At 41.5% G+C, this 27,482-nt stretch overlaps 1 protein-coding gene across 22 annotated transcripts in view; it reads left to right on the top strand.

Annotated features, from left to right (window-relative positions):
• Positions 1 to 27,482, top strand: part of ANK3 (ankyrin 3) — a 192,946-nt gene that overhangs the window by 50,760 nt on the left and 114,704 nt on the right. For 14 of the 22 annotated variants that reach the window (XM_033065796.2, XM_033065803.2, XM_033065800.2 and 11 more), the window contains exons 2-9: positions 3,523 to 3,624; positions 4,109 to 4,207; positions 4,580 to 4,678; positions 7,794 to 7,892; positions 12,425 to 12,610; positions 13,163 to 13,186; positions 14,399 to 14,497; positions 24,319 to 24,417. In XM_033065796.2, coding sequence (XP_032921687.1) covers positions 3,523 to 3,624; positions 4,109 to 4,207; positions 4,580 to 4,678; positions 7,794 to 7,892; positions 12,425 to 12,610; positions 13,163 to 13,186; positions 14,399 to 14,497; positions 24,319 to 24,417 — 807 coding nt within the window. The remainder of the gene's footprint in view (positions 1 to 3,522; positions 3,625 to 4,108; positions 4,208 to 4,579; positions 4,679 to 7,793; positions 7,893 to 12,424; positions 12,611 to 13,162; positions 13,187 to 14,398; positions 14,498 to 24,318; positions 24,418 to 27,482) is intronic. The other 8 variants (XM_033065799.2, XM_033065804.2, XM_033065801.2 and 5 more) reach the window with 1 other exon arrangement.

The raw sequence follows: 27,482 nt of genomic DNA, 5'->3' as shown, positions 1-27,482 counted from the left end.
AGCCTAGGCTCTGCTGCTGTTTCTGGTGTCTGTAATATTGAGGCAATTTACAGGCTCTAAGAGGCCCTTTTTTAAACAAAACAGTGCCAGTTGCAAATCATATTTTTCTACTCTACTGAGGTATTAAAAAACTCAATAAATTTAGGCTTAAATACTAATAAAAAGTTGGGAAATTTTGAGTTCAAAAATGTAGGAGTTTTGGATTGATGTTTTTGATCAGTTCCTTGCATTTTGGATGGAGAGTGTTCATTGGTGCTCATGATTTTGGAAGTGGCATGCCTTAACAAGGATACTCAAGACATTTTGCAAGGCAGAAAAAACTTGAAAGTCTCTCCTCTCTCTGAGCAGGTCTGAAGTAATGCTGTATAGGGGAATATAGAAGTAATGTTTTAGGGGAAGTGGAAACTGGCTATACTACTTTTAGAGAGACTGAAACTGCTTTTGGTTTCCAGCAAGGTTGTCCCTGTTTTCTCTCTAACATTAGTGCTTGTTTCTGCTTGTGGCAGAGTTGGAAATGGATGGAGAGGGTCCCAGAAACCCTGTTGAACTTCTTGCACAATTGTACACCCTCAGGCTGTTTTCCTTCTGTGCAAATCTCAAAGCTCCTGTGCCTGGTGGCCCAGAAAGGGTGAGCTGACCCCATCTGAGGGCTTGGAAGCATCAGCCAAGAGCAGGAAAGAAAAAAGGTTTTCGCCTTTCTCAGAGCACAGGGATGTTGAACACACACCCTGTGTGCTAAGGCAGCTCATGCACTTCCACACACTGGCTCACACCATGTTCAGGTAACTGGAAACCAGTGAGGTGGGAAGTGCCAACTCAGACCAGCTGAACTGAGGGAGGATTTGGGTTATTCCCAGCATGCTGTCTTTAACAGCTTCTCTGGGTGCTTCCCAGTAGCTGGTGTCACGCCTGCACGTGTTGGTGTTGCTTTTCCTGCACAGTACCCTTGTGCTGGGAGCCTGTCTGAGCATTGAGAGTCCAGGCTGACAGGTGAGCCGGGTGATGGACCTGCCCCACTGTTTGGATGGCAGCCTGGCTGCTGGTGTCAGTGGTGTGTTGGGACACTTTTAGCTGTTTTGGAGTGAGTTTTGAAGGATAACTAGCAAGGAGGACATGCTGTTAGCTTGAGGGATTTCAGGAGTGGATTTGTGCAGCACTTAGCAGCCCCTGAGATAGTCTGGCTTGAGACATTTTTATATGGCCTTAGGCTGGGAATTGTGACCTGAGCTTTATCCTTCCTCCTGTTAGTGAGTGCTTCCAAGAGTTGTTAAGTCTTCAGAACCCTTAAGTCCAAAAGTCATCGCCAAGTCTATAAAAGACACAGGCATTGTTCTTCCTCCGCAGTGAAATTGCAGTTAGCAATGAATGTGATTATCAACTATTTATTGCTCCTTTTGTCTCTCCCCCCTCCATTTTGTTTGAGCAAATAGATTAGAACGTGTCTGCAGACAAGCAGTGTTCCTTGTCTGGCATGTATTAATGCGACTGGCGGAATCTGATTTTCCAGAGTGAGCAGCTCTGGTGCATCCCTTCCCCACCCAGGAGCAGCTGTAAACAGCTGATGTTAATTCTGGTCCCCCTGCTGACTGTGCCAAACAGAGATGCCATTACCCTCTGACAAAACAGCTCCCGCTCTATTGAGTCCTCCCTCATACCTTTAGTAATGCTGATAAAATGCTGACCTGTTTTTTTACCCCAGTGACTGCTGTTGCTAAGCACTGAGAATATGACCTGTCTCCTGTAATAATCTGCATTGCACAACTCAGATCATCTCCCAAATGAAAGCAGCTCTCAAGGCAGCTCTTCTTCCCCGTGGTCTGTGGAGTTGTACTGTAAAGTAAAAGGTCTTTACAAAGTATGAGTGCTTTGTAGCAGCACCTTGTTTTTGAGAAAGCAGAACTGAACACTGATATTTGGAGGCTGTTCTGTTGGAAGGACATTGCAGAAGCTGGTTTATAATGATCAGCGTGGCATGCTTGTGAAAGAATGATAAAGAGCAGGGAAGGCTGTAAGCTGGTGACTTATCACTGCAAAGTGGAATACAAAGTGTGCAAAACTCAGGAGAAAATGAGTTCATAAGTAATGGTTTTCTCCTTAAAAGGGAGAGCTTGTTTTATATGAAGTACCGGTAAAATGTAACTTTGTATGGGTACAAGGAGAAAAGCAGATTTCTTACCCACTTACATTTTGCTGTCATCATGCCCCAAAATTACTTCATCCTGCCTGTGAAGGTGGCTTCTGATGGGCTTGGAGCAATGCTTGAACACAATGTCCAGCTTGCAGTGGCTGTGTTGACAGGAGAGGAGAAAACTACAGCAAATCCAGAAATTTGTGATTTAAAAAAAAAATTATTTGAGCAACAGATAAGTAACTGAGCTTTGGTGCCAGTGTATTTTGTATTTCTCTTAGCACTAACTGCCTTTATTGTTTAGTCTAAAGATAGTTGTTGCATTCTTTCAAAATGTTAGAATTTCTCCATGCACTGATAGCTGCAATGATGGAAGCCTGGGATGAAGCGATACTGAGAGGGAAAGAACCCAGACAATTCCTGCTTTACCAGTCTAGAAGAGGGCACAAAAAATACGTTGACTGTCCAAGATGTCAGGGAAAGCTGTGGCACAGCTAAAACCAAAGATTGTGTGATTTGTCCCTCTTGAAAGCTAACCCAGTTGGCTGAATTTGCTCCAAGGCAGGATCAGCATTATCTAAACTGTTCTCCGTGGATATTTGCATAACTTGTTAAAGCCCTCTGGGGATGGGACTTGGTCTCAGTCATTCGGTCATGACTTAACCAACATTTCTGCTGTCTTTACCTTCAAGTTGAAGTCATCATAAAATAAATTTGCATAACTATCTTTAATGCAAGGCCTGAAAAAAGGAAAATGCAGTTTATATAATGGCCCTGTACCTAGAGATTTCTGACTTCACTGAATATGAACAGGCATTGTCAATAACATGTGCCTTAAAATGAAGGAGAATGGAGAAAATAAAAATGTTAGCAGACATGAAATTTTAAAATGTCTTGATTTGTGAAACCATAGGGGTTTTAATTCCAGCAACCCAGTCCTTCAAGGTGTTTAAATTTTTGAGTATTTATTTATTTATTTATTTATTTATTTATTTATTTATTTTAATCCCTTAGATTAGTTCTCACAGTACTGGCTGAGTCTTTTCAGCTTGGACATTAAAAGTGATGTGGCACCTTTGAAAGGGCAGTGTGGTTTCCCTGCAGCCCAGTCCTGAGCTTCCCCATGGCTGTGTGCCACACTGGGTGCCAGATGTGTCCCTGGCTGCTGGCCTTGCGTGCCAGGCAGTGCTCCATAATTCATGTTCGTGTGTGAAGTGGAGCCTCGTGCTGCCTGCTCAGGATTCAACCCACATTTGATGAAGTGTTTTGGGATCCTTTCATGTCTGCTTAAGCTGATGTACAGTATGCTGTATCATTAATAATTTCTTTGTTACCGAAATGTGTTTTTATACTGTGCCATAATTTCTAATGAGACTTCTCTTTTTTTCTTGTAGTCTGACACAAATGCAAGTTACCTGAGAGCAGCTCGAGCTGGCAACTTGGAAAAGGCTCTTGACTACTTAAAAAATGGAGTGGACATCAACATTTCAAATCAGGTTGAAGAATATTTTGGTCAAATTTTCTGGATAAATACCTTTCTTGCTATTTCTAAGATTTCTCATTATATTATCACTTCATGTCAAAGATAACTTGCATGTTTTTTTGATGAACCATGTTTATCCATGTCTTATCCAATTTATATATATATATATCTATATTTATTTATTTTTAAACCCTTTATCCAGACACCATTTCACTTGCACTTGGAGAATGTGCTACCTTATATTTCATTCCATTTGTATTGCATTAGATCATGGAACAACACACAGAATTCAAGATCCCAGAGACAGTATATCTTGATTTAATTCTTACTTTGTCCTTATAATGTAGTTCTTGTAAAGTTTACCTAAGTGTAGTTTTTGTAAGCAGTTCTCTCAGTGGAATAATAGTAATTTGTATCCTCATATGCTTGGTAAGCTGGAAAACACTTGATAATCCTTCTAATTGCTTTTCTTTTCCCCCTCCCTTTCTTTAAATCAGAATGGGTTGAATGCTCTCCATCTCGCTTCCAAAGAAGGGCACGTAGAAGTTGTCTCTGAGCTGATCCAGCGAGGTGCCAGCGTGGATGCAGCCACAAAGGTCAGTCAGGCCTATCTGGTTGTTCCCTTTTTCACACTGCTGGCCATGGGCATGGAGTGTTGACCAAGTGATTGACTGCTGCAGCAGTAATTGCCCATTTTCCACTGCTCGGTGTCTCAATAATTGTTTAATATAAACACTTATAGTAGGTGATAGTAAATGTCAGAGATTGCTAGGGAGGAGATTTACTGAACAAACTGGAGATTCCTGTTTTGGTTTCTGTCCATGACATGTCTTCTAAAATAACATACCCATTAGAAGCATTCAGCAAGAAAAGCTGTATTCTAAAATGGAAGAAGTTCTTGATTGGGTTGTTATGTATTCAAGCTCAGGTTTTGTACTCTTTTCAAATGTCACTGTCTCTAATTCCAGAAAGGAAACACAGCATTGCACATAGCATCCCTCGCTGGACAAGCAGAAGTTGTCAAAGTGTTGGTTACAAATCGGGCCAATGTCAATGCACAGTCTCAGGTAAAGCCATATGTCCCTGTTTGCTACTACCAACAACTTTGCTAACATTTAAATTGTTCTTCTCTGATATTAGCAAATGTATTTGGTAGATCTTACCATGTTGGCTCTTGAAAACAGAGTTGATAGTGAGATCAACCTCAGATCTGCCCTAGGTGTCCCATGAGCTGCTACTTGTTAGAGCTGGAAGAGACACCAGTGGAACAGGAGGGTGGGAAAGGATGTGTTCAAAGGGATCCTGTTTCACATCATTCACAGTCTCAGGCTTGGCTGAGCCCATCCCCTTTCCTTGTACAAGGAGGTACTGCAGGCATATGCAGAGTTTATAAGTTTGGTTCAAGTCCTTTGAATAAATGCTTAGGTCAATTATAGAGAATTTGAAATGAGAGAAAACAGGGCTGGCGCTACAAAAGAAGCAGTAAAACTAAAAATTCTGGCTCAAAAAATGCATAAACTGCAGATTGTTGAAAATCATGTGGCTGTGTCAGTGGTGTCTTGCATACCACCCCATTCCTGCTCTCTCTGCTCAGAGGCTGGCAGGCAGTGCCAGAGGAGAGACAGTCTTTTCATCTGGCCCAAGATTACCATTTTTCTGTATTATAAAGGTGTGGGCATGAAAATAAATGTTTGTTAAAAGAATTACATTTTATAGAAGGAGGGTGGGGCTTTTTACTGGTCTTTCAAATAAGAACAAAATGCTTAACAAGATCTATTTTGAGATTGTTAGTTATTTGTGGTCTATATTTCATGTTTTTTTCACCCGAACAAAAGAAATAAATGACTCAGTTCTTTTTTCTTATTCTCTTATACTAGCTTGATACAGCACTATTTGGTTCCAGGAACCACATAACTTAACTTTAAGGAGAAAAACAACAACATAAAGTATTTTTAGGTAGAATCTCCCATGGCTATTAAGAAGTAAAACAAAGCAGAAATATTTACTATGGTTTTCCTGATAAAGAAATTAAGATAGGATTGACAAGATCTTTCCCGCTTGTGTTTGAGAACTTGTGTGTTCATCCCCGAAACTAAAAATAATCTGAAAGTGTAAACATCTTATATAACTCCATTGTCCATACACCCTAAGGTTTTGCCACATGTTACTCTTACTTTGCTAACATATCAGAATAGAAGATTTATTTCTTCCCCGCCCCATTATGGATGCCTTTGATGTTTTTACTTGGAACACTCATGTAACACATCTATTGGCCATTCCACATCAGTACCAGGCAGTGGGACATCCAACTGGGATCCAGCTTTTGAGGAGGTCACTGGTGCTTTCTGTTACCAAATTGCCCTGGACCAGCTTGGTCTGTGATACTGAACTTCACTTGAGCTTTGCCTCCTTTTTCCTTGAAGGTAACAACTCTTCCACGCTGACGGTCGCAGTGTTAGGCCTTCTTTAACTAAATCATCCTGTCTGTAAAAAAACCAAAAAACAAGCCATAAATTTGTGCTTGGGCTGAATTTTACATTTCATCTTAGGGCTATTTATTGCTATTTGAGACCAAATGGTGCCTATGCCAGACTTGTGCCTGTCTGGCAATTCTAGCCCCTTTTTAAAGAGAGAAGCAAATGTAAAGTATGGGGTGGAAAGATATTTAAAACCCTACAAAAACTTAACATAGGAGAAAAGATTTTGCTCTTCCTCCAAATGCTAATAATATTTGGTTTTGACAATTTTTGCTTATTAATTATTTCATGAAATTAACAATTAGGTAGTGTTTCCTGCTTCCTTTTTAATTGCAAATGCTTGAAACTAAAAAATTAATCTTTGTTTCCAGCTAAGTTAGTAAATATATAGAATATGCTATGAAATGGCAGGGATGAATACCTGACTGCTGTTCACTGGTGACATATGAGGTACCTTAGCAAGTGCTTCCTGACTCCTCTGTTTTTTAAATGAGTAGAATTTTGGTTGTATGGTAACTGTTCCTCTTGGATCAAACATCCGTTTCTTTTCCTACTGTCCTTAGTTGTGACCTCCTCTTTGTCCCTGCTGCCAGCACTGCCACGTGCTTGGCCTCAGGTCCCCTGTGCGGGGTGCTGGACGTGTGCCCTGCCCCTGTGCCCTGCTGCTGGGACAGTCTGGTGTCTCTGACACAGCTCAGCCCAGTTTCACTGCCATAGGTCTGAGGTCTGAGGCTGTGGTCTCCCTCTACATCTCTCCAGAATGTTGGTGTTTTTCCTTTGATGTAAGCATATGGCCATACTCCTCTCCGCTCATCTGTTTTCAGCCCCACTGGTTTTCTGCAAAATCTAGGTCAGTGTCCTGTGTAATTGTAGCACAGAGTTCTGAAATTCTTAGAACAAAAGGTAAAAAATACATTGCCTTAATATTAATCCCAAAAAATTCAATTTTTTACAGGCTGTGACCTGTTTGTGGTTTGTGCAAAGACAAAAGCATTGACTGTAAGAGAAAGGCATCCACCAAAGAATGAGTTAAGCTCTGCAGCCTCTAATACTTGCATTGCATTGATTGCAATCAGTCACTTAAGCATAATTTGAGAGATGCTCTAATGTGGTTGGAGACACTGATAAACCTCTGTCTCAAACTGCTGAGAACCAATGATCCTCACATCTCCTGGTGCCTGAAATATGAAGTAGCTCGGTGCCCACAAGCAGAGTGTGCTCAGAAGGCAGCTCTTTGAGGAGATGGAAGGCAGAAGTAGCTGGCACAAGTGAAAGAGAAGTCAAAGCTAATGGAAAGAAGAGAAAAAAATGTGGATTACCCTGAAGAGTCACTGCTCTTGCTTTCACCACAGACTTATATTGTATTTCTCGTTTTTGCATTTCCAGTGCTGTGGCTGTAACTATCAGGAATCATAACTCATTGCCACTAAATCATCATCCAGATTGATGTTTAGTTTAACTTCATCACAAATGTGACAGGAATTGTTCTCACTTAGCTGTGGGAATTGTATCTGGTCAGCTGAAAGATTCTTCTGTGTCCTTTACCCTTCTCCCACCTTCACTTAAGCCAGTGCAGATCACGCCATTAACTCGTCTGTGAGCCAAAAGTTTTTTTTGCTTTTCATCTAATCTTTCCTCATTTGACAGATCTGTTTTGTGTGTAAAATGTTTGTGGGGTGTTTACACTCTTGTTTTCATATTTCAGAATGGCTTCACTCCATTATATATGGCAGCCCAAGAAAACCACCTGGAGGTTGTTAAGTTTCTTCTTGACAATGGTGCCAGTCAAAGCCTTGCCACAGAGGTAAAAGTTTGAATTTGACACTTTATGAACAAAGCAAAATGTGTTTCAGCAGTGATTTCTGCCAACTTATATCAAACTAGTCTTTTAATGCAATCTTAAAGACTAATAAAAAGCTGTCTCTGTGAAGTGTGCTAATGAATAGAGTTACAGGCTTTTCAGCAATTTAAACTATCTCTTGCCATTTCTAAAATTAAAAAAAATTATTTAACTAGAGACAGTTCTAAATATAGATGTGTTCTTAGTCATAACTGCTAATTTTTCAGGTAAAGTGCTCACACAGGGAAGCTGTGTGTATAATATAAAAGTTCTCTGTGCTTTTATTAAAAATAGTGAGCAATGAGAAGGGGGGCAACCGTAAGGCAAGAACAACTGTTCCCCTGTACTTTGGAGCAGCCCTGGGATATCAGAGAAAACCCAGGGTTACTTGGGCTTGGAGCATTTCCTGAACTGCTTCCTTACTGTATTGGTACCCTCTCTGTGGCAGCCACTTGCCCCACCTGGTGCTTCAGGGAGAATTTCAAGCTGACAGAAAGATCCATCCTTGAAGGTGTTCTGTGATCTTTCTAGAAGAACACTTCATATTTCTTTCTTTAAAAAGCAATTCTAACTCAAATTAAAAAATAATTCTAACTCAAATAAGACAACCTGTGAGGAAAATAAATAACATATTAATAGTTGTAAATGTATGGCATTGAGAAAGATGTTGAATCTGGTGAATTTTCAGTTGTCTTATTACCAAGATTTTGCTACCAAAATATAGAAACGTACTTCAGTATGTGCTCTCTTTCATATTTATTGAATTCTAATTGCTCTACCTGTACTGTTTCCTTGAAGGAAATAATGCTTACAGTAGTTTCACGAATACAAGCCGCACGGATTATAAGCCGCACCCCCGGTGCCTCGACAATGTTGCTGTCTTTGTCAATAGATAAGCCGCACCCCGAATATTAGCCGCACTTTCGTTCGTCGCGAGAATCCGTGCGCAGCTTTCACAAATTGGCCAATTAGTAACAGGATCGCGGCATAGCGGGCTTTACTGGCTCGGGGCGGGGCCAGGCAGGCTCGGCCCGCTCATGGTTGCCAACGGGGCCGGGTGGCCCAGCTCAGCGCCACGGCTCGGCGGGGCTGGCCGGGTGGTGCTGCCGCCGCCGCCGGGCTCGCTGGCCCCCCTCTCCCGTCAGCACCGCCCCGCTGCCGCGTTCGCTCGCCCGGCTGCCTGGGCTGCCACCGCCGGGCTCGCCGCCCGCCCCGCTGCCGCTTTCGCTCGCCCCGCTGCCGCTTTCGCTCGCCCCGCTGCCGCTTTCGCTCGCCCCGCGCTGCGCCTCGCGAGCGCCGCGCCCGCCCCGCGCTGCTTTCGCGAGCGGCGGCGCTTTCGCGAGCGGCGGCGCTTTTGCGAGCGGCGCTTTCGCTGGCGGCGCTTTCGCGAGCGGCGGCGCTTTTGCGAGCGGCGCTTTCGCGAGCAGCGGCGCTTTCGCTCGCCAAGCGGCGCTTTCGCGAGCGCCGCTTTCGCTCGCCCCGCCGGCAGGGCTGCCGCCGCCGCCACCAGGCTCGCCGGCCGCCCCCTCCCGTCTGCACCGCCGCCGCGTTTCCTCGCCCTGGCCAGCACTGCAGGCCCCCGCACCGCCGGGCTCCCCCACGCTGCTGGCCCCGATTCTGCTGGGCTTCCCCCGCTGCCAGGCAGCCCCACCCGCCGGCCTTCCTGCTTCTGCCATGCTCCCCTGCACTGCTAGCCCCAGTTCTCCCGGGCTCCCCCGCCCTGCTGGCTCAGGCTCTGCCGCCCGCCCCCCACACTGCTGGCCCCGCCTCTGCCAGGCTTTCCCACCTCTGCCGGGGCCGGCCGGGCTCCAGCTTGGCTTGGGGCTGCCGCGGGCTCTCACTTCCGTGTTGGCAGCTTTTAGAATTTTGTTAATGTATTAGCCGCCCCGGAATATTAGCCGCACTTCCGGGTTTCCACCAAAATTTTGGTCAAATTGGTGCGGCTTGTATTCGTGAAATTACTGTATTTGAAAAAGGCCAAGTTTTTGAATAATATGAAATGCACAATTAGTTTATTGCTGCCATACCTCATGGGTATCACTGAATAATGGTGCAGAAAGAAAATCTTATTCCTTGCTCCCCTGTGAAAAATGAATCGCTAAAAATAGTGCTTCCAAAACCACTAGAAGTTAGTTACAACTAGAAATGTGCGACAGAACCACTTTCTGGAAATACTCAAGGATATGAAAGTCAAGAAATATCAAAATAAAATACTTTACATATGGAAAATTAATTGAAAATTAGTTTTCAAAGCACATATTTCTATTTCTTTGTAAAAACTTGGAAGGAAAGAAGACATGGAACTCCTAGAGATGTAGAATAGGTTCTGAATTCTGAAAATACTCTTGCCATGGTATAATTTTCTGAAAAGAGATTTTTTTTTTAAAAAATTTGAAGGCTTGTTGGGAGGGGGTGGGGGAGTGGTTTCTTTTGTTTGTTTTTGGTTTTTTGGGGTTTTTTTTGGTTTTTTGTTTGGTATTGTTTTTCCCTTGAGCATTGTATGTCAGTATATGTTGAGCTTTTTTCCATCACAGCTTGATGATAAAATGCAATCTAATTTTATCCATGCAGAATTCCTTTGAAGATAGCAGACTACAAAAGTGGCACCTTCATTGCATTCCTTGTTGGATATAGTTGCTTATAGGCTCTTTCTTATTTTCTCTTGGTGCAAGTTTTCTCATAAATCTGATTTCTTTTTGTCATTCTACGTGCCAAAACTTTTTAAACTACGATTGCCACTTAGCTAAATATTCTTTAAAAGTAACTATTTAATAATGGTGTTTTAATCTAATTAAAGGAAAATAGTCGATTCTATTTCCCTACAAGAAAAGATGTTGTGGGTGTTTACACCATTTTTCTGTGAAGTGGATGAATTTTCTGATGTGTAAATAAAGCAGGAAGCCAAGGTCTCCAGGGTTTCTTCAGGCAAGACCCCCCATTTCTCCATGTACAGTACAGCAATATTGCCAGAGCCCTCTCATGGGGACACTCAGGAAGGTTTTTTGGCCTTCAGGCTGCAGAGCATCTTTCTCACCCCATGCTCCTGTAGCTGTTTCACCCCAGGACTGCAGCCCAGTGCCCTGCCCTTGCTAGAGGATGAGGAGCTGCAGGCAGCAGGAAGACCTGGTTAAATGACTAATGGGGTGGGGAGGTTGTGGTGGGAATTGCTTGTTAGGGCCCAGGAATTTCCAGGATTTTCTTGGATTTTCTTCCCCTCAAAAATTGTGATAAAGCTCTCTTTTTCAGGACCCCTCCTGTTTCTCATCCTAGATTGAGGTGTTCTTTGTTTTGAAGCTAGAGAGAGAAATTCCATATTAAAAACATTACTTTCCATTCCAAAACTTAAAAGTTAACACTTTAACTTTGCAGTGTTGACATAAAGTGTGGATCTACCTTTTTCCCTGTCATTGCTGCACTTTTATTTCACAGTTACACAGTTTCACCATGATAGCAATAGTTGAAAAGTGAAAGAACATGTTTGCTTGCTAAGCTGCAATGAGGCTTGGTGATACAGGCTTTAGATATATTCCTCAGGAGACAAACTGAATAAATAAATAGCCCAAGTAGTTTGCCTTTGGGATTTTTAAAATGATTTATGGTATTATCTTGGGCAAAGCTGGATGTGCTCCTGGGTTGCAATGACAGATTTTTGGGATGGAGCAGAATGTAAATGACAACTCCTTCATTCTTTAGTTTTCCAAGAATCCATAGGATAGAATCAAAATGAAAACATAAACTTATAAATCCTAGTCTGTACTTTTTTTCTGTGTTTGAAGAATCTACTCTAAAATCTGTTAAATAAAAACCTTCTATTTTTCAGATTTTTTATTCTCCACCAATTTGGTTATTAGCAAATCTGAAAGGAAGTAACTTCTTTTTGAGAGAGGATTGTCTATCAAATTATATAAATTTTCATAAAGGAAAATTGTAGTAGAACATCACTACATTAGGAGAATGTGGTATTCTTGATCAATTATTATATTTTAAATCTATATATAAAATATGTTAGAGGATAGAGCTCATTGTTTTGGTTTGTTTAGTTATTTGGGTTTTTAAAAAAATAATAAAAATGTAGATTATAATCTGTAAGGAATGGATGATCATTTACTATTGAGACATCATTAGCAATTGTAATTTTAATCTTCTGGCTTTTTATACCTTTTTATATAATTAAGCACTCACATAAGTGCATGTATAATTAACTGTAAATTTGTGAGTAATTTCATACTTTTTTTCCCTCGAGTCTCAGTCATTTGTGTCTTATAATTTTATGTTGTGTCTGGAGTGCCAGAAAGGTGCTTTGAGTATTCAGAACATTGTTCACCAGCACTTTATTCCAATTTCAAGGTCATTGCAGGGTACTTTTAACTTGCACCATGTTACAGTTGGTTGACTTTGGACCAGCTCTGTTCATAATGCTGAGAACTCTTCGCTTCCCCTTCCCACCCTGTGGAAGGTTTGGAGCACGTGTTGACGGTGCCCGTTGTGTGTTGCAGGATGGTTTCACACCTTTGGCAGTAGCTTTGCAGCAAGGCCATGACCAGGTGGTTTCCCTGCTGCTGGAAAATGACACAAAGGGAAAAGTCCGCCTTCCTGCCCTTCACATCGCGGCTCGCAAGGACGACACGAAGGCAGCGGCTCTGCTCCTGCAGAACGACCACAATGCTGACGTGGAGTCAAAGGTCAGTTGGGAAAAGCAAGAAGGTTTGATGCTATCAGGTGCTGACCACATCCAGGGGAGATCTCCCTCTGTGTGAACCGTTTCGCTGCAGTTACACAGAGCTTTCTCCTCTAACACTTGATAAAGAATAACGTTTGATTTGCCTCCTTTTCCTCTTTCTCCCCCATTCCCTTTCTGTTTAAATCAGGGTTAATTTCTCTTGTAGAAACCTTGCAAATGGAAAATAATAAACAAAATATTATTTGAATTATTCTCTTGGAAATGAAAGCCACTCTTGATAGCAGTGGTGAGCTGTAGGTACTGTACGGTTGTCATTTGCTCAGTTGTCTGTGCAATTGCTACTTGGAGAACTTTGGTAAACATGTAACAATTAGCACTCAAAGTACTCGCTCATTCGGCTTCCACCCTGTGGAGCTTCCCGTGTGTGCCAGGCATGCTGCCATGCAAGCTGCCATGCCACACAGCCATCATGAAGCTTTCCGCATCCATGTCACCAGTGGTGGACTAACCGTTCATTTTTTCCCCCTTTTTGCTTCCAAATGTGTTAACCTAGATGATGGTGAATAGAACAACAGAGGTATATATAAATATATATATGCATCATCACTCCTCCATGACTTAGTGCTGCTGCATCATTTCTCCCTCCTGTCTGCATCGCATATTATAGGGTAGACACCTGCTTTAGATTAAATCAAGTAGCATGTGCTAGAGAACACTGTAGTTTAGAGACCAGGGCTTTCTGCAGCTGAAACTAGGGTTTAAAAGTAAGAGTGAAGCATTCTTGGGAACTGACTGCCATCATAAAAGGGCCGTATTACATGAGATGGAGTTTTCAGGGATTCTCATGGAGCATATATTTATCAGATGTTTTAAGAGCTGCAGACAACCCTGTCATGTTGTGCATCCAGATCTGATTCTAGGCTTCTGCATGACACTTACCTTGATAGTGTCAGCAAATAGAATGATCTGAGAGTGGTTTTATAGCTGCAAAACTCCCAAAGCAAGGCAGCGGCAGCTAGCATGGCTTGCTAACAATTTAGAAATGCATCTAGTTCCCATAAGGTCTCATACTTTGCAGGACTGATGGAATTGCTGCATGTTTTAGCATTATTTTAATAGGTGGTAAAGCTACTTAAATATGAAAATCAGTTACTGAAGTAATTTTATCAGTAAGATGTCTTTTAATTAGGGTGGTAACTCTTGGTGTCTGAACATAATCCAATGTGATTGCCCACAGTGGGAGACTGATCTTTATGGTGCTAACCCTTGGAAAAAAAAACCTATATTAATAATTTAAAATGGTCTTTGATGTTATTTTCATTTGCATCTTCTTTGAATTTATAAAAATCAGTTAGCAAATATCATTAAATGTCTTGTATTTGAACTTCTGCAAAGAATCTCTAAGAGATTTAACTTGCAAGATTGACATAATACCAATAACTATATTTTTCTAGTTAGAAGCTAATTTCTTATAAAAGTCAGATCATTGCTTTAATATTCAAATGTTTTAGTACTGTTTTCCTGGAATAACTGAAAGTTTTATTCTACTTCTTTTCTTCTAGAATAATTATGTTAATTTTTTTGCCTCCTGCATAGCAATGGGATTTTATTTAGATTCTCTTAGATACTATAAATGAACATCAGTGAGTGAAAACTAGTACGGAGTTGGAGTGGTGACTTGCAGCAGGCTCCTATTACTAGCTTTTGTCAGTGATGTGCTATGAATTGTGGAGTACTAGCGTGATATTTTTTAAAAAGTATCTATTGGTTGTCTTTTGTTTTTTTGCAGAGTGGGTTCACTCCCCTCCACATAGCTGCTCACTATGGGAATATCAATGTGGCCACATTGCTGTTAAATCGGGGTGCTGCCGTGGACTTCACTGCAAGGGTGAGTTTTGTCAGTTATGATTCATTTGCTTCGTCACTGTGTGGCAACACCTTTGGCACAGGGGTGTGAGAGGCACATCGCTCTTACCAGCCAAGGGACCTGACCCGGCTGAGCTGGTTCTGCTCCCATCTGCTGTAAAGGGGCTTTCCCTGGGCTGCTGAACCAAACCTGAGCTCAAGACCTCACCTCCCAAAGCTTCTGCTTTCAGCAAAAGGAACTGCTGTTTTCAGTTCCAGCCTTGCAAAAGGTGGGCTGGGATCCAGTGACACAAATGCTTCCACCTGTAGCTGTAACATATGGCAGGAGTGATGTCTCCCTGCTGAATTCTCCTCACGGTGCAGCTGCTTCCAGTGTACATCAGGTGTAGTGGTGAATAAAGCATCTGTGCTTTCACTGCATGCATGACAGCCAGGTGATTCATAAAGGAAATCTGAGGAACTGGATGAGTAGAAAGTGAAATGAGACCTTGGAGTCCATAATGTACGCAGAAGAAAGACAAGAAAAAATAAAGGGGAGTTGGAAGAGTAGGGGGAAAACCCAAACATATATGAATAGGGATACGGCATGAAGGATAGGCGTACAATATGAAGAGCAAGGAAAGATGGTGGTGCCAGGCATGAGACCAAATAAATGAATAAACCCCAAAATAAAACTAATCAAGGCTGTGCAAGGCTTTGGCTCACCAAACCTTACCCAAACAAAGCCAGGGAAGAGATGTGGTAGCGACCCAGGACAGTAGGAAGATGAAATTAAGGGAAGAAGAGGCATTCAAAGTGAAGGCAAATGCTGATGTAAGAGTAAGTAGGCATAAATTTGCCATGAATAAATGTTGTCTAGAAATTGAGATATTTCCTATTACATATTAATAATTAATGTTATTTAATTAACAGTTGCTTAATAATGAATAATAAATATAACTAATAAGGTTCTAGAACAATCTTTCAATTAAATTAGAAAAAAGTAACAAAAAAACCCAATGTAAATTCAAGATTATATTTATGAGGGGAGTTATGTCACATGGATAATCCTGCAGTCCCTCTTCTGAGATTTGGATCTTGTGTTATGTCTATTACTTTTGCAAGAGGAAAAGTACTACAATACTGTTTAGAGCATTTGCACAAAAGGAAAAGTGAATTTGGAGTATTCCACTTTAGATAGTTTGTATAGCTAAAAATGAATGCTTCTGTGTTAAGGCACATATTTACATACAGCAAAGGTTTTATGACAAGAGTTGCAAACCCCTTGCTTTGCTTTCACTGATAACAATGACCTCTGGTTTCCAAGTCCTTTAACTGACCCAATTAGAGCATTAAGGCATTTCACACCATCCTAGGCTTTGGCATTGTATATTTGATGAGCCCTAACCACAGAAGCAAGGAAGACAAATGGGGTCTTGGGTCAACTCTTTCCCACTCAGAAACAAGATTAGGATTAGCAATGCTCCTACATTAGTAATTAGCAGCATTTAGTGCCAGTGCACTAAATACCATCTGCCTATGCTTGTTTTAATAAAATAATAAGTCTTCAGCATCTTTGTTTTGGATTGAGGGCACTTGTGGAGAGCACATCCAGAGTAATAAGGCCATTCTTGCCTCCTCTTCAAGATCAGGACAGTCCAAATTTTGCCCCCATTAGTTGTAATCATCAGAGGCAGATGGAGTTCTGGGATAGCTAGGGAAGTGCAGATGCAGTGACATCAGCCTGAAGAGCAGTGGGCTGAGGCTGTGACTCAGGGAGCACTGAACACTTGGTTGTGCTTGTGATACAGGGAGGGGGCATCCAGAGAGAGAGAGCTCATCTCCGTGGCAGTTGCAAATCTGGATGAAGTTGTTGTGACAGAAAGAACTGTAGCATAAATAAGAGTAATATGGGGTTGAATTTTGTTCTTTAGTGCATTTCACTGCAGGGGAAGAAAGCGCTGCACAGAAGGGTGGATTAGGTTCTGGCAGAGCAGTGGATTTGTAGGCTAACAGAGCACATGCAATTGTCAACACCAAGCAGCAGAGCCCTTGCTTGATCCTTGATTACCCAAACTGCAAAACAGGTACTAAAAATGACCCACAGGTACAGCCTGCTCATTGCCACATCATTGCCTCTTGTTTTAATTTCTGTAAATGCTATCTACAGTCTGCTGTCTTCTCTCTCCAGGAAAGGCCCTCATTGGAGTTGCTGACAATGTGAGATGAGCAACAGAGCAAAGATATGAAGGGCTGTAACCCAAATAAAATATTACCATATGTACTGTAGCTTTCAGAAGTGCAACGAGTAAACTTTTAACATGGGGTGTCAAATGCACTTCATGCATTTTTCCTTTGTTCTTATTAAATACATACAAGTTTACACTACTTGTTTATCTTTCAGTTTATGTTCAAACTCTTCAGAAGAGTACAAATTCTGGGGAGAAGTTTGAAAAAGAGAAGATTATGGTAACAAAAGAAGCTTGTGTGACCAGGGTAATGTGAAGATAAAAGTGTGAGGGCAGGACAAATAGCCATCTGTCGCCATCAGTGTAGTCAGAGTGGGGAAAGGTGGAGGAATGAGAATGGATGTGTAGGATGAAGGCAGAACTCTAAGGCCAAGGGCAAGTGAAATGAAGAGCTGGTGAAAGGATGTAAGAAAAAGGAGGGCAGGCCTGTGGCAAAGGAATCTCCTCAGCTGCTGTTTTCAGCATGTTTCCAAGAGGCCTGAGGGAAGAAAGAGGTTCCAGCAGCGAAGGAAAGGAAAAAGATGAACTTGCTGATGGCTCTCAATGTGTGAGCAGGAGGTGAGCACTGGTGCTGTGCTGTAAGTAAATGATGTCCCCAGTGACATTCATTAGCAGCTGCTCCCTCAGCCCCACTAGTACACACCTGCCTGCCTCTCACTGTCACATATTCCCTTGGTCCCTTCTTTCACTGCAGCCAGGAGACAGGCACAGCTCCAGGAGCTCTTACAGGTGTCACAGTGCCTGCCAGCCTGTGTACCTGCTGACTGGGGGTTGGAAAGGTACCTACTTTTACAGGTTTGTACTCCTGCAGCCCAGTGACTGATGTCATGTCAGCTCTTCCCTGAGCTGCATTAGCACTTCTGTGTCTGCTTTCTTCTCTTGCCTTGCTGCAAGTGCAGGGAACATGGCACAGCAAACTCTCCATTGGGATGGATCGAAATAATTCAGCTTGTGATACCCTTTGTTCCGCCTATAAACAGGGAGGCAGCTCTGGGAGCCATCCTAGCCTCATTCCAAGTGAAACAAAATCTCCTTATTCAGCTGGATGTTTGCCAAACATTTTGTAGCAAAGGAAAAACAATCATTTCAAATTGCTTGACTTCTTGGGCTCAAACTCAACTGAAAATCTGTCACAATTACTGGCAGGGTGTGCATTTCAGAGTAACAGGCATTTTATGACTACTCATCATCCTTTTTCTGTATTACATTATCATGTGTCCAGCTTCTCCAAAATACTTCAAATACTTCATTGCATTACTGTATTTCCCTCTTGCTTAACTGGGAGACAATCACACTGAGACTAAAGAAGTGGAGGAGGAGAATAAAGGGTAACAGGGTGAAGTCAGCCTCCTTTCATAGCCAGATGAACACTTTAAAGTAATCACTACTTGGGCTTTGAAGCATTGCAACAGCTCCAGGCACCATTCTCTTAGCCGACAGTGCTAAGGAGAGGTATGGTGAATCCTAATTATGAACTGAAAGGTAGCCAGATACCTGTAAGTGAATCTATTTTATCAATTTTTTCAACAGGAAAAACTAATTCTTGTCACTTCAAAACTATTGTTTGTCAGCTACTTGTGCCTTTAATTCAAACTGTATCAGATGTCTTACTTAGAATTTTAATTAAACTGGGAATTTTATTTAGGTAAAAGTTGTATTTTGGGGGTTCACACATCTTCAGATAGCATTCTTCTGTCTGAGATGATCTACCAGTGGAAAGATCTGTTTAGCTCAGGTAAGGAAATGCCCTTGAAGCTCCACCTGTCTCTGAGGAATACAGTGGTTAGAAATGAAGGAAGGATAAAAATCTCTGCATCTTCCAGAGCAAAAGCTGAAAGAAACCTCTGTGACCCCCACATCCACTTTGTGCTTGAGCAAGACAGAAGATGGAGGTAACCAGGGAATCCTCTGTGTGAAGATGACCTCTCCCTGTATCTTTCTTGCCAAAGCAAATGGGAGTTCATCACTGTGCCATAAAACTGCATCCAGCCCTGGGAAAAGCCCTCCTGATACACAGCAGTCCTTAACCCAGAGGTCTCAGTTCCACTGGGAGTGGGCTTTGCTTGCAGAAAGTTTGCTTGCTGGAAGGTTAGGAAAGAATTTGGTAATTTTGAGAGTGGTGTGAGGACAACATGCATTAATGATGACCCTGAGGCTGAGAAGCAGAACTCCATTAGACCATCAAAAAGAGCAGGCAATATCTAAGTGACAGTGCCATAAGAGAAAAACATCTTTTTTTTCCCCCAGTAGTAGCTTACTAAAAGAACCCCTTTCTATAGTCTTCCTTCTTTTCTCTAGGATTCATTTTATACATCTCAACCCTGAAGAAAGTTAAGTATATAAGCACACAAGAACTAAAATAGCACAATATAAGGCTTACTACAGTTAAGGAGTGGGGGGAAAAAGTTGGGAAACTGCATTGTTGAGGGTTTCCTGGAAAGCATCTAATTGTGTATTTTTATCTTTAATTTCTGAAACATCTATACAACCCTCAGTGATCCCAGTAACTGCTACTAGAATATAAGACTTTTCTCTGCAGGGATTCTTTGTTGTAGCTCTAGTTCTGAATTGCAAAAAAATGCGGGCGAGGATATTGAGTGTTTTAACATACATGTTGGTGTTGGTGCATAGTTGCATATGAGAATCTCCAAATGCACACCACAATCTTCCCATACCTCCAGGATCTGGTAATAGTGGTAATAAAAATGCAGTGGTGATGCTGACAATTCCAGTATTATGCTCTTTCCTTAATAACCTCTAATACTGGAAGGATTTTGCAGTATAAGAAGTTTCTGTTACAGCAGTCTGGCTGTTTTCACCTTCTATCTTACACATTGTGTGTCAATATTAAGCTCTTCTCAGATTTTTGCTCTCAGTTGAGGATTGAGAACTATCTTAATAAATTCCAAGTTAATCTGAACATTTTGGTAAAAACTGTTCTGGTTTGTTTTAAATCGAGGAAGTGAAATTTGAAATCAGATAAGTGTAATTTTTCTGATTAAAACTGCACTCCACTGAGAGGCTGGGAGGAGAGCTCAGAGGTGGAGGTAAGTTCTCAACAAGAAGAAATACCAAGTCCATGTGACCGGTAACGAGTCTTCACAGTCCTGATGTGATCAGCTGCTCAGTCAGTGTTCAAATTAATGCAGCACATGACCAGGAAAGGTTTTCCCTTTGTTTTGTGCCTTCCTTTAAAGGTGTGTTTCAGAGCCCAATATAAAGCTGTAAGTAGAGACATTTATTTTCTCAGTTATTATTAGCATCCTTATGCCTGTAAGACTCCAGCTGTGTTGGGGGAAAGAGGCAATCTCACAGGACAGTGTAGCACACCAGAAACCCAGGGGGAGTTCCTGGTTTTCTAAATGCATTTAAGTGTAATCATATAAGGTCTATTTTGCACACTGACAATTTTAACCCTTATTTTTTCTTGACTTCCTAAACATTTGTGTTGCTAATTTGTAGTAAAAGGAGCAATTATGACTGCTGTTGTGAACTGTGATGGATAATGCTGTGTGTCAGAGGGCAGCTGATCTTATTTCAGCTGGGAAATGTCAGGTGGCTCATTTCTAAACAAAAGATAACTCAAAAGGTTTTTGTGTTTTCCTGCGAAGCTATAGGTAGAGAGCTGCAGCTGGAAAGGCTCAGTGTTCCCTCTGATCAGGCACAAGCAGGGGCCACTGACTGTAAAAGCAGGTCCCTCCTCACCCATCATATTTGTGGATGTTGTGTGGCTCTGGAGGAAGGCACGAGCCCTGTGTGAGGGGGTGGTGGGCTGAAGCAGGCAGTGGATGGAGACAAAGGGAAGACCACCATCCACAATGTTGTGAAGTGTAGAAAAAGTTGCACACACCTAATCCATGGCATTTTGAGCTGTGTACAGTCCCAGGGTACTTCAGGTCACGTGCCCCAGGAAATCTGCCAAGAAGGAGAGGAAAGGCTGTTCTAGTTGATAATCCCATGAGCGATTTTTGCATAGTTTTAAGCTTGCTCTTTTCACAAGTGATGCTTCATATTCCCTGTAGAATTTATTAACTCACAAATTGGACCTCAGTGTCAAGGGGTCTACCTGAGATATTACCCAGCCTTGGATATTTCAACAGCAAGGGCAAGCAGCACTCCAGCAGAAATTCTAGATCTGAACCACATCTTTTAATGGCAAATTTTGGAAGGCATTTCACCTTTATTGCTGTGGGAAAACATCTTCAAAAATTTCCTCATTTACTATTCTATCTTAAGAACAAAGGGAGAAATTTATAGAAGATCAAACAGATAAAAATAGACTGAAAAGACAGCAGATGCTGTTGATAAACTGAAGAATTCAGAAACTTACATTTGGTGGATTTTTTTTTGCTGATACCACAGTTTTAGTGTTAATAAACAACACCAAATCTGCGCACATTATGAAGCTTTTTTTATCTCTTGTTTCTTGTGACAAGTACAAGTAACTCCATTTTGAGTTCCTTGCTTTATGTTTTGTCATCAGAAAAATTAATGATGGTGTTGTCTGAGGTTTTTTCACTTCTCAGTCCACGTTTTTAATTGTGAAATGAGAGATGGGGAAGGACCATACATATGAAACTTCTAGTTGTGATTCTTTAAGACTTGGTGCAACACCATGTTGACCAAAGACAAGTTTCTTGGCCTGAACATCAGTGTGCAATTATTCAAGCATTCACATAATGCACCTCTTCATCTGTTTGGAGTCAGAAATCTCAGCCAACTGAATTATTACTTCAAATTATTTGCTACCAGTAAAAGCTTAAATAGCTAAACAGCAAAATTAAATTCTGAATTGAGACTTGCCCGCTTTCTTTTTCCCTTTCTTTTCCTCACAGTGTTTTCCTGAGATGTTAAGGATGAAAAAAGTTAAAAGTGTTTTAATCCTTTGTCTCATGATTTTTTAAATGAACTGTCTGATCAGGTTAGTAAACTACAACAAAACTGCAAACTCCTTCCAAGGGAACAGGTGCTCTTTCCTAGGAAAGAGGAGCTGTTTGGTCATCTCTAAGGACATGTACTACACTGTACATATGGAGTTTAATTTGCTTGATTTCTCCTGCTTTATTAATTATTTCAGGGAAGAGGTGTGTGTTGTGTTACAAAATTTTTCTGGAGCAATCACATCCTTTTTCCCTCCATCTCTTTGTAATGTGAACTTGCTGCCTATTTTCAACCAAAAGTAACTCCAGGTTTCAAGATGCTAAACCCATTAAATTTATGTATTTTGTAAAGACAGGTGATCACATAGAGTAAGGATGGATTGCTAGCTCTCTAGCTTAGTCCTTATTTGGTGCTGCAGAATTTCCCCAGATTTCCAGCCAGAATGATTGCCCCTGTCAGAAGCTGGGAGCGAAATATGCTGTCCTAATAGCTTTGGTAGCCATCCAGAAATATTGATGTCATTTAAACGGGACTTGGTTTTGAACATGAAAGTGGATATTTTTAATTTTTTCCCCTGTTGCAAGCAAACAATGTGACCTAACCCTTAATTGCTGAATGAAAGTCATCTCTTTTAGTTTTTTGCTGTGTATTGCCAGCACTTATCCCTCTGTTCTAGAATCAAGTCTCCTTCATTTATGGCAACAGGAGCTTTGACTGGCAAATAATTAGTGCACATTCTTATGTGGTTATGCCCTCCCCTGTGCTGCACTAGATTTAGCTTAGTGTTGAGATGAATGAGAATCAGACTTCTAACAGGTATTTTTCTTGCCTTTTGTAATGGTGTCCCTTCCTCATCCACTTTTTTCTTGATGCTTGGAAAACACTTTTCTTCCTTGCCTGTGTATGAGGCAGTAAATTATTACCACTAAATTATTTTCATGTATTAACAGGGCACTAGGATCTATTAGGCTGAGTTAACCTCTTTACCTCTTAACAACATCAAGTAGAGAAAGGTGTTTCTTTAATCTAAATTACCTGCAGTACTCTTTACTTGAAGACATAGAAGTTATTTCCTTTACCATTTTTTTTCACCAGGAAAGTAGAGTTCATCTCTCTCTCCTTATGACCTCAGTAACATCTTTCCTCCAGGGAAGAGAGAAGAAGCAGAAAGTACCTCCACATAATTGTTTTTCTCCTTTTATTTTCTGTCCCCTTTGTGACTGCTACAGTAATGTAGTAACCCCATATTATATCCAGTGTCAATGCCCAGACAAATAGAATAAACTCTTTTTTTTCAAAGCCAGCTCACAGGAAATTTAAGTGATCAAATAATTTTACCTCTCTGAAAAGATATGCTCCACTTTCTGTTTAATGTGCTAAGCATCTTCTTGCTTTACTTTGCTTTTTAAAGGAATAAGAAGCATCACTCTAATACTCTAATGATCATGAATATTGTAGAAAGAATCTCTGTCATTTAACCTTGCTAACATGCATTTTACCTCTGTGATAATATTAATTAGTACTTTCGAATAGCTGTGAGTTTCCTTCATAGTGAAATTTTGTGTAAATGAGAATGTAGCAACTGCATGAGGTACTTGGTGTTTTGATCAGGCTGAGTCAGCTTGTCACATCTGAGAGGGGATCTCTTCTTGGTGCTGCTCTCTATCACTCCCTCACCTGCAGTTCTGAGGGAGTGCTGCTGAACGCTGTTAGCCAGGTCAGACACAGGTACCCTCCCCAGCTGCTCAGGCTGCCTTTGTGATGCAGTCAGCCACAGGACACATGCTCAGTGCATGTGCTGCTCCCTGCTGGGTCCCAGGGCCCCTGGTTTTGTGCAGCCAGCTCTTTGTGCTGTCCCCGAACATGCAGGAACACATCCTTTACAATTCTGTTTGTCTGCATACACTAGCTGCGTGCTCTGTTTAGATCCTTTTTATTTTTATTTGACTCCGTATGATCAAATATATACAGGACGTGGCCTTCATACGCCACGAGATAAAGGATTCATCAGAGCATGAAGAGACGTCCTGGCTGCATCTTGTTAAAGAAGTGCCTGTGCGCGCACACACGCGCTGGTTATGTAACTGTCCTCGATGTGAGCATCCCTGCCTGGGTGGCCTGCCAGGCACCACTCAGGGAAGCACACACCCTTCTCTGCAGCCCCTCTTCATGCACAGTGCTACATCCATTAGAGGAACAAATTAAGTAGGCAAAATTAGTGGAACTGAAATGAAGGTGCTGGCCAGGCTTTCAGAGTTGGCTGATAATGTTCAGAAATAGGTAATGTTGGCCTCTCATCATTTTTGTATGAGATCTACAGATACAATAGTTTTGTTTATTTTTGTATGGCTTCTACAAGACCAGTGAAATTGAGGTATGAATCCTTATCACTACAGGCTCATAAAAAGCCACAGCTGGATTAAATTGCTAGGATACAGTAAAATTGTATAAATTCAACCCTTAAGCCAAAGTTGTCAGCTGAGGCACAATCATGTAATCTTATAACCCTAACAACAATTTGGCTTCTGTTTTCACCATGTATACATTGAGATATCAGGCCAGTAATTCACATGTGTGGTTGAACACAACTTCCCTTCGCTTTCATGCTCCCAGGGAATCAGATTGCATTATGCTTTAGCAAATTGGGCATAATTCATTCTGTGAGCAAACCAAAAATGGAATTAATAAAAGACAGACATATGCATGTTTATTTTCATGTTTTTTTCTTCCACAGAATGATATCACGCCGTTGCATGTTGCATCAAAAAGGGGAAACGCAAATATGGTCAAACTCCTACTTGATCGAGGAGCTAAAATTGATGCCAAAACAAGGGTAAGCTCAAGTGTGAGTGCTGCGAGTGACTGTGTGAAATTATTGCCTCTGACCTGTGTGTTGCTTAAATCATTCATCTTCCCAGCAGGCTACTACAGCTGCACTGCGTTTTTTTTTTTTTTTAAGGCAATGATTGCAGTAGGATACTAACATTTTACCTCTCTTACAGCAGTGTGTGAAACACCAGGGATGGCAAAGCTCAGAGCCAAACATTTTCCATGTTCCCTTTCCAGTGCTCAATTAGGAACTGCTTTTATCTAGTTGGGAGTAGAGCTGAATGTACAAGAATATGCTAAAAGATGAGAATTCAAGTCAGATATTTCAGAGTTTGAATGCTAGCAGGGTAGCTTTGAGCTGCAGTGTGTGTTTGCCTTTCACTCTCCACATGCAGTGTCACAGACCATGGTGTGGCTGATGAGCCTCCTGCAGCTCAGGCTCTGTGTGAGGGGTGCTTGGCTACTGGCTGGGATTTGTCAACACATGTGCTGGGCACAAGGATGGTTTCTATCAGGCTGACACCTAACTCAGTGCCCTGAGTGACTTAGAGACACAGTGCATATGGCTGTGTCTAATTGATGTAGATAAAACCCAACCAAACTAGGGATATTTTACTTACTTGCACAGCAGGGGAAAAAAAAAAGAAATTCAAATGTTTGAAAGTATACCTGGAACTAGTGGTGCTGTGGGCTGTCAGGGCAATCTTTGCAACAATCTTCGTGTGTGAGGTAGGTCTCAAGAGCTGTCCCAGTAACTTTTTGAAAATTATAGTTTTCTTGAAATTTTAATTTATCACCTCTACCTTTTCCCTTTTGAATTACTCTGTATAAGTTCTACTGTTCAGCATCATTCTAAACAAAAGAAATGAATAACCTAAGAATAGTTTTTCTACAGTTGCTCCTGTATTCACAGGTTTTTGGTTACTGTAGTCTCTGAGATTTCCTGCAGTGCTTGTTAGGCACATTCCTGTTTTTTTTTCTCTGTTGAATTCAGAAACTGGGTCAATCTATTTTGTAGTCTCTTCATTCTCTCCACATGTTCTTCCTTATTGCTTCCATTTTACCTTTAGTAGCTGATGATTTATTTCTAACATGTTTCAGTTTTTTCTAGTTGGGCAGAATGGAAGAGATGACTTTCCATGGGTAATGTGGACAGTGGGTACAGTTTCTGGACTGAAAATCCAGCCTTCTCTGTGCTACACAAGGGTACCAGGCTAAGGGGTGTGATTCTACCATTGGTGGTGTAACAGATGTGCACTTGGTCAGAGCAGGGAGAAGGGCTTGGTGAGGATTAGCTGCTTCCCTCTGCAAGTATTTGTGTGGCCCACTGCAGCGCAAATCATTAGGGACCAGTACTTTAAATAGTTGGAGTCAGGTTAGCTCTTTTAGTTAGGAAAATTCGTGCTCTGCTTCATTTCCTATATCACAAGCTCCAGGGTCAGACAGTGGGATAATTTATGTAACTAAAAATACAGGCTGGGACGGAAACAGGATCTAGGAAGAGGGCAGCAGCTCCTGAGTTTGGCACAGCTTCTCAGTGAGGCAAAAGGCAGTGATGACGGTGGTTCACAAAGTGGTGGGTTGTTTTTCCTGGCTCCCCCAGAAAACACCCCAGATGACTGTTTAGGGAAACAGTTTCCCCAAACATCCATCCTGTCCAGAAGTCAGAAGGGATTTGCATAACTTTTCCTGCCCGTGCTGTACGTGTGTCAGTCAAGGTTGCACGGCTGGCATTAGCAGAGGCAGGGCTTGCTGGCACTCAGGGAGTGAGTGGAGGCTGTGCTCCTGCGGCACTGACTCATCCTGGCAGCGTTTGGGGCTGTGCTGGGGCCCAGAGCCTCACACAGCTGCCTGGTGGGCAAAGGGAACAGCACCAGCAGGGCTCAGACATCAGAACCAAGCGCAAGAGAAGGCTGGAATGAATGTGGTGCTGGGTGATTAAAGGGCGTTGTTTCAGGAGTGCCTGCCTGGTTCTCATATTCAATTGCAAAGATTAATTGCTCTGAGCTGGCACAGCACATGTTCCTGCTAAATCTCTCCTGTTGTTCCAACCTGACCCAATGCTGTTTTCCAAGGCTGAACAATTGAGATATGTCAACTTTGCAGATATTACTTTTTTTTTTTTTTCCCTTAAGCACTATTTTTGTTTTCAATGTCCCAGATATAGAATGGCCCTACAAAAATACAGGCTGACAAAGGCTCTGGTCATATCCTTTTACTACAGCATCACCACTGCTGAATGCATTGACAGGCAAAGAGCAGCTGAGGCTGTCTTTTCTGGTACATGTTATCAGCTGGATGCCCAGGCAGAGCCCAGCCTTGTGTGTTCTGTGAGAGGCAGGTGTTGAATGCAGACACAGCTTGATAACAGGTGGGATTTGCATGTGAAAATAAGTGAGACCTCTCTCTTTTTCTTCCCTATAGCTTTTTTAAGAGATAAACAGAATTTTTCTATGCAAAGCATAAGCTGATTTTGTTTTCTGTTATGTTGGTTTTTTGTCTTGGACATTATGCTATGATTTAATTCAACAATCAATTATGGAAGACAAAATACATTCTTAAAGGTGAATGGTGAAGGTTCTGTATCCTTATGAAAGGACAAAAAAAAATCTTGAAATTGCTGGTTTCTATTGCTTAGGGAGAGAAATTCTTGGGCCTTTGTTTCTCCTGTTTCATGTTTGTATTTCACCTTTAAATGAGAATGCAGAACATACTGTTTTGTGTTGTTGACCAAACACTAACAGAGACAGGATTTGCTACTCTGACTCTTAGATGGGACAGATTTAGCTATTCAGCTGGCATGTTGTTGTCTGTTGCTACAATCCATTCTCTGTATGGGATACTGGAATACTCTCCACATAATGCTTATTTTTATTGTTCACAAAAAGAATAATTTTATAGATAAATCAACAAAAAGCCTTTCCTGAGTAAGTTGAGGTAATAATTTCTTTTCCTTAGCCATTTACATGAGCATTTGCATTTGCTGCTGTGGAAAGATGGTCCAGGAAACTGTAGTGCTGCACAAAAGGTTAACATGAAGGGCTAAATCCATATCTTGTTTAAATTATT

The sequence above is a fragment of the Catharus ustulatus genome, chromosome 8 (genome assembly GCF_009819885.2).
Source record: "Catharus ustulatus isolate bCatUst1 chromosome 8, bCatUst1.pri.v2, whole genome shotgun sequence".
Classification (NCBI taxonomy): Eukaryota; Metazoa; Chordata; class Aves; order Passeriformes; family Turdidae; genus Catharus; species Catharus ustulatus.
This window is presented reverse-complemented; position numbering and strand designations above follow the sequence as displayed.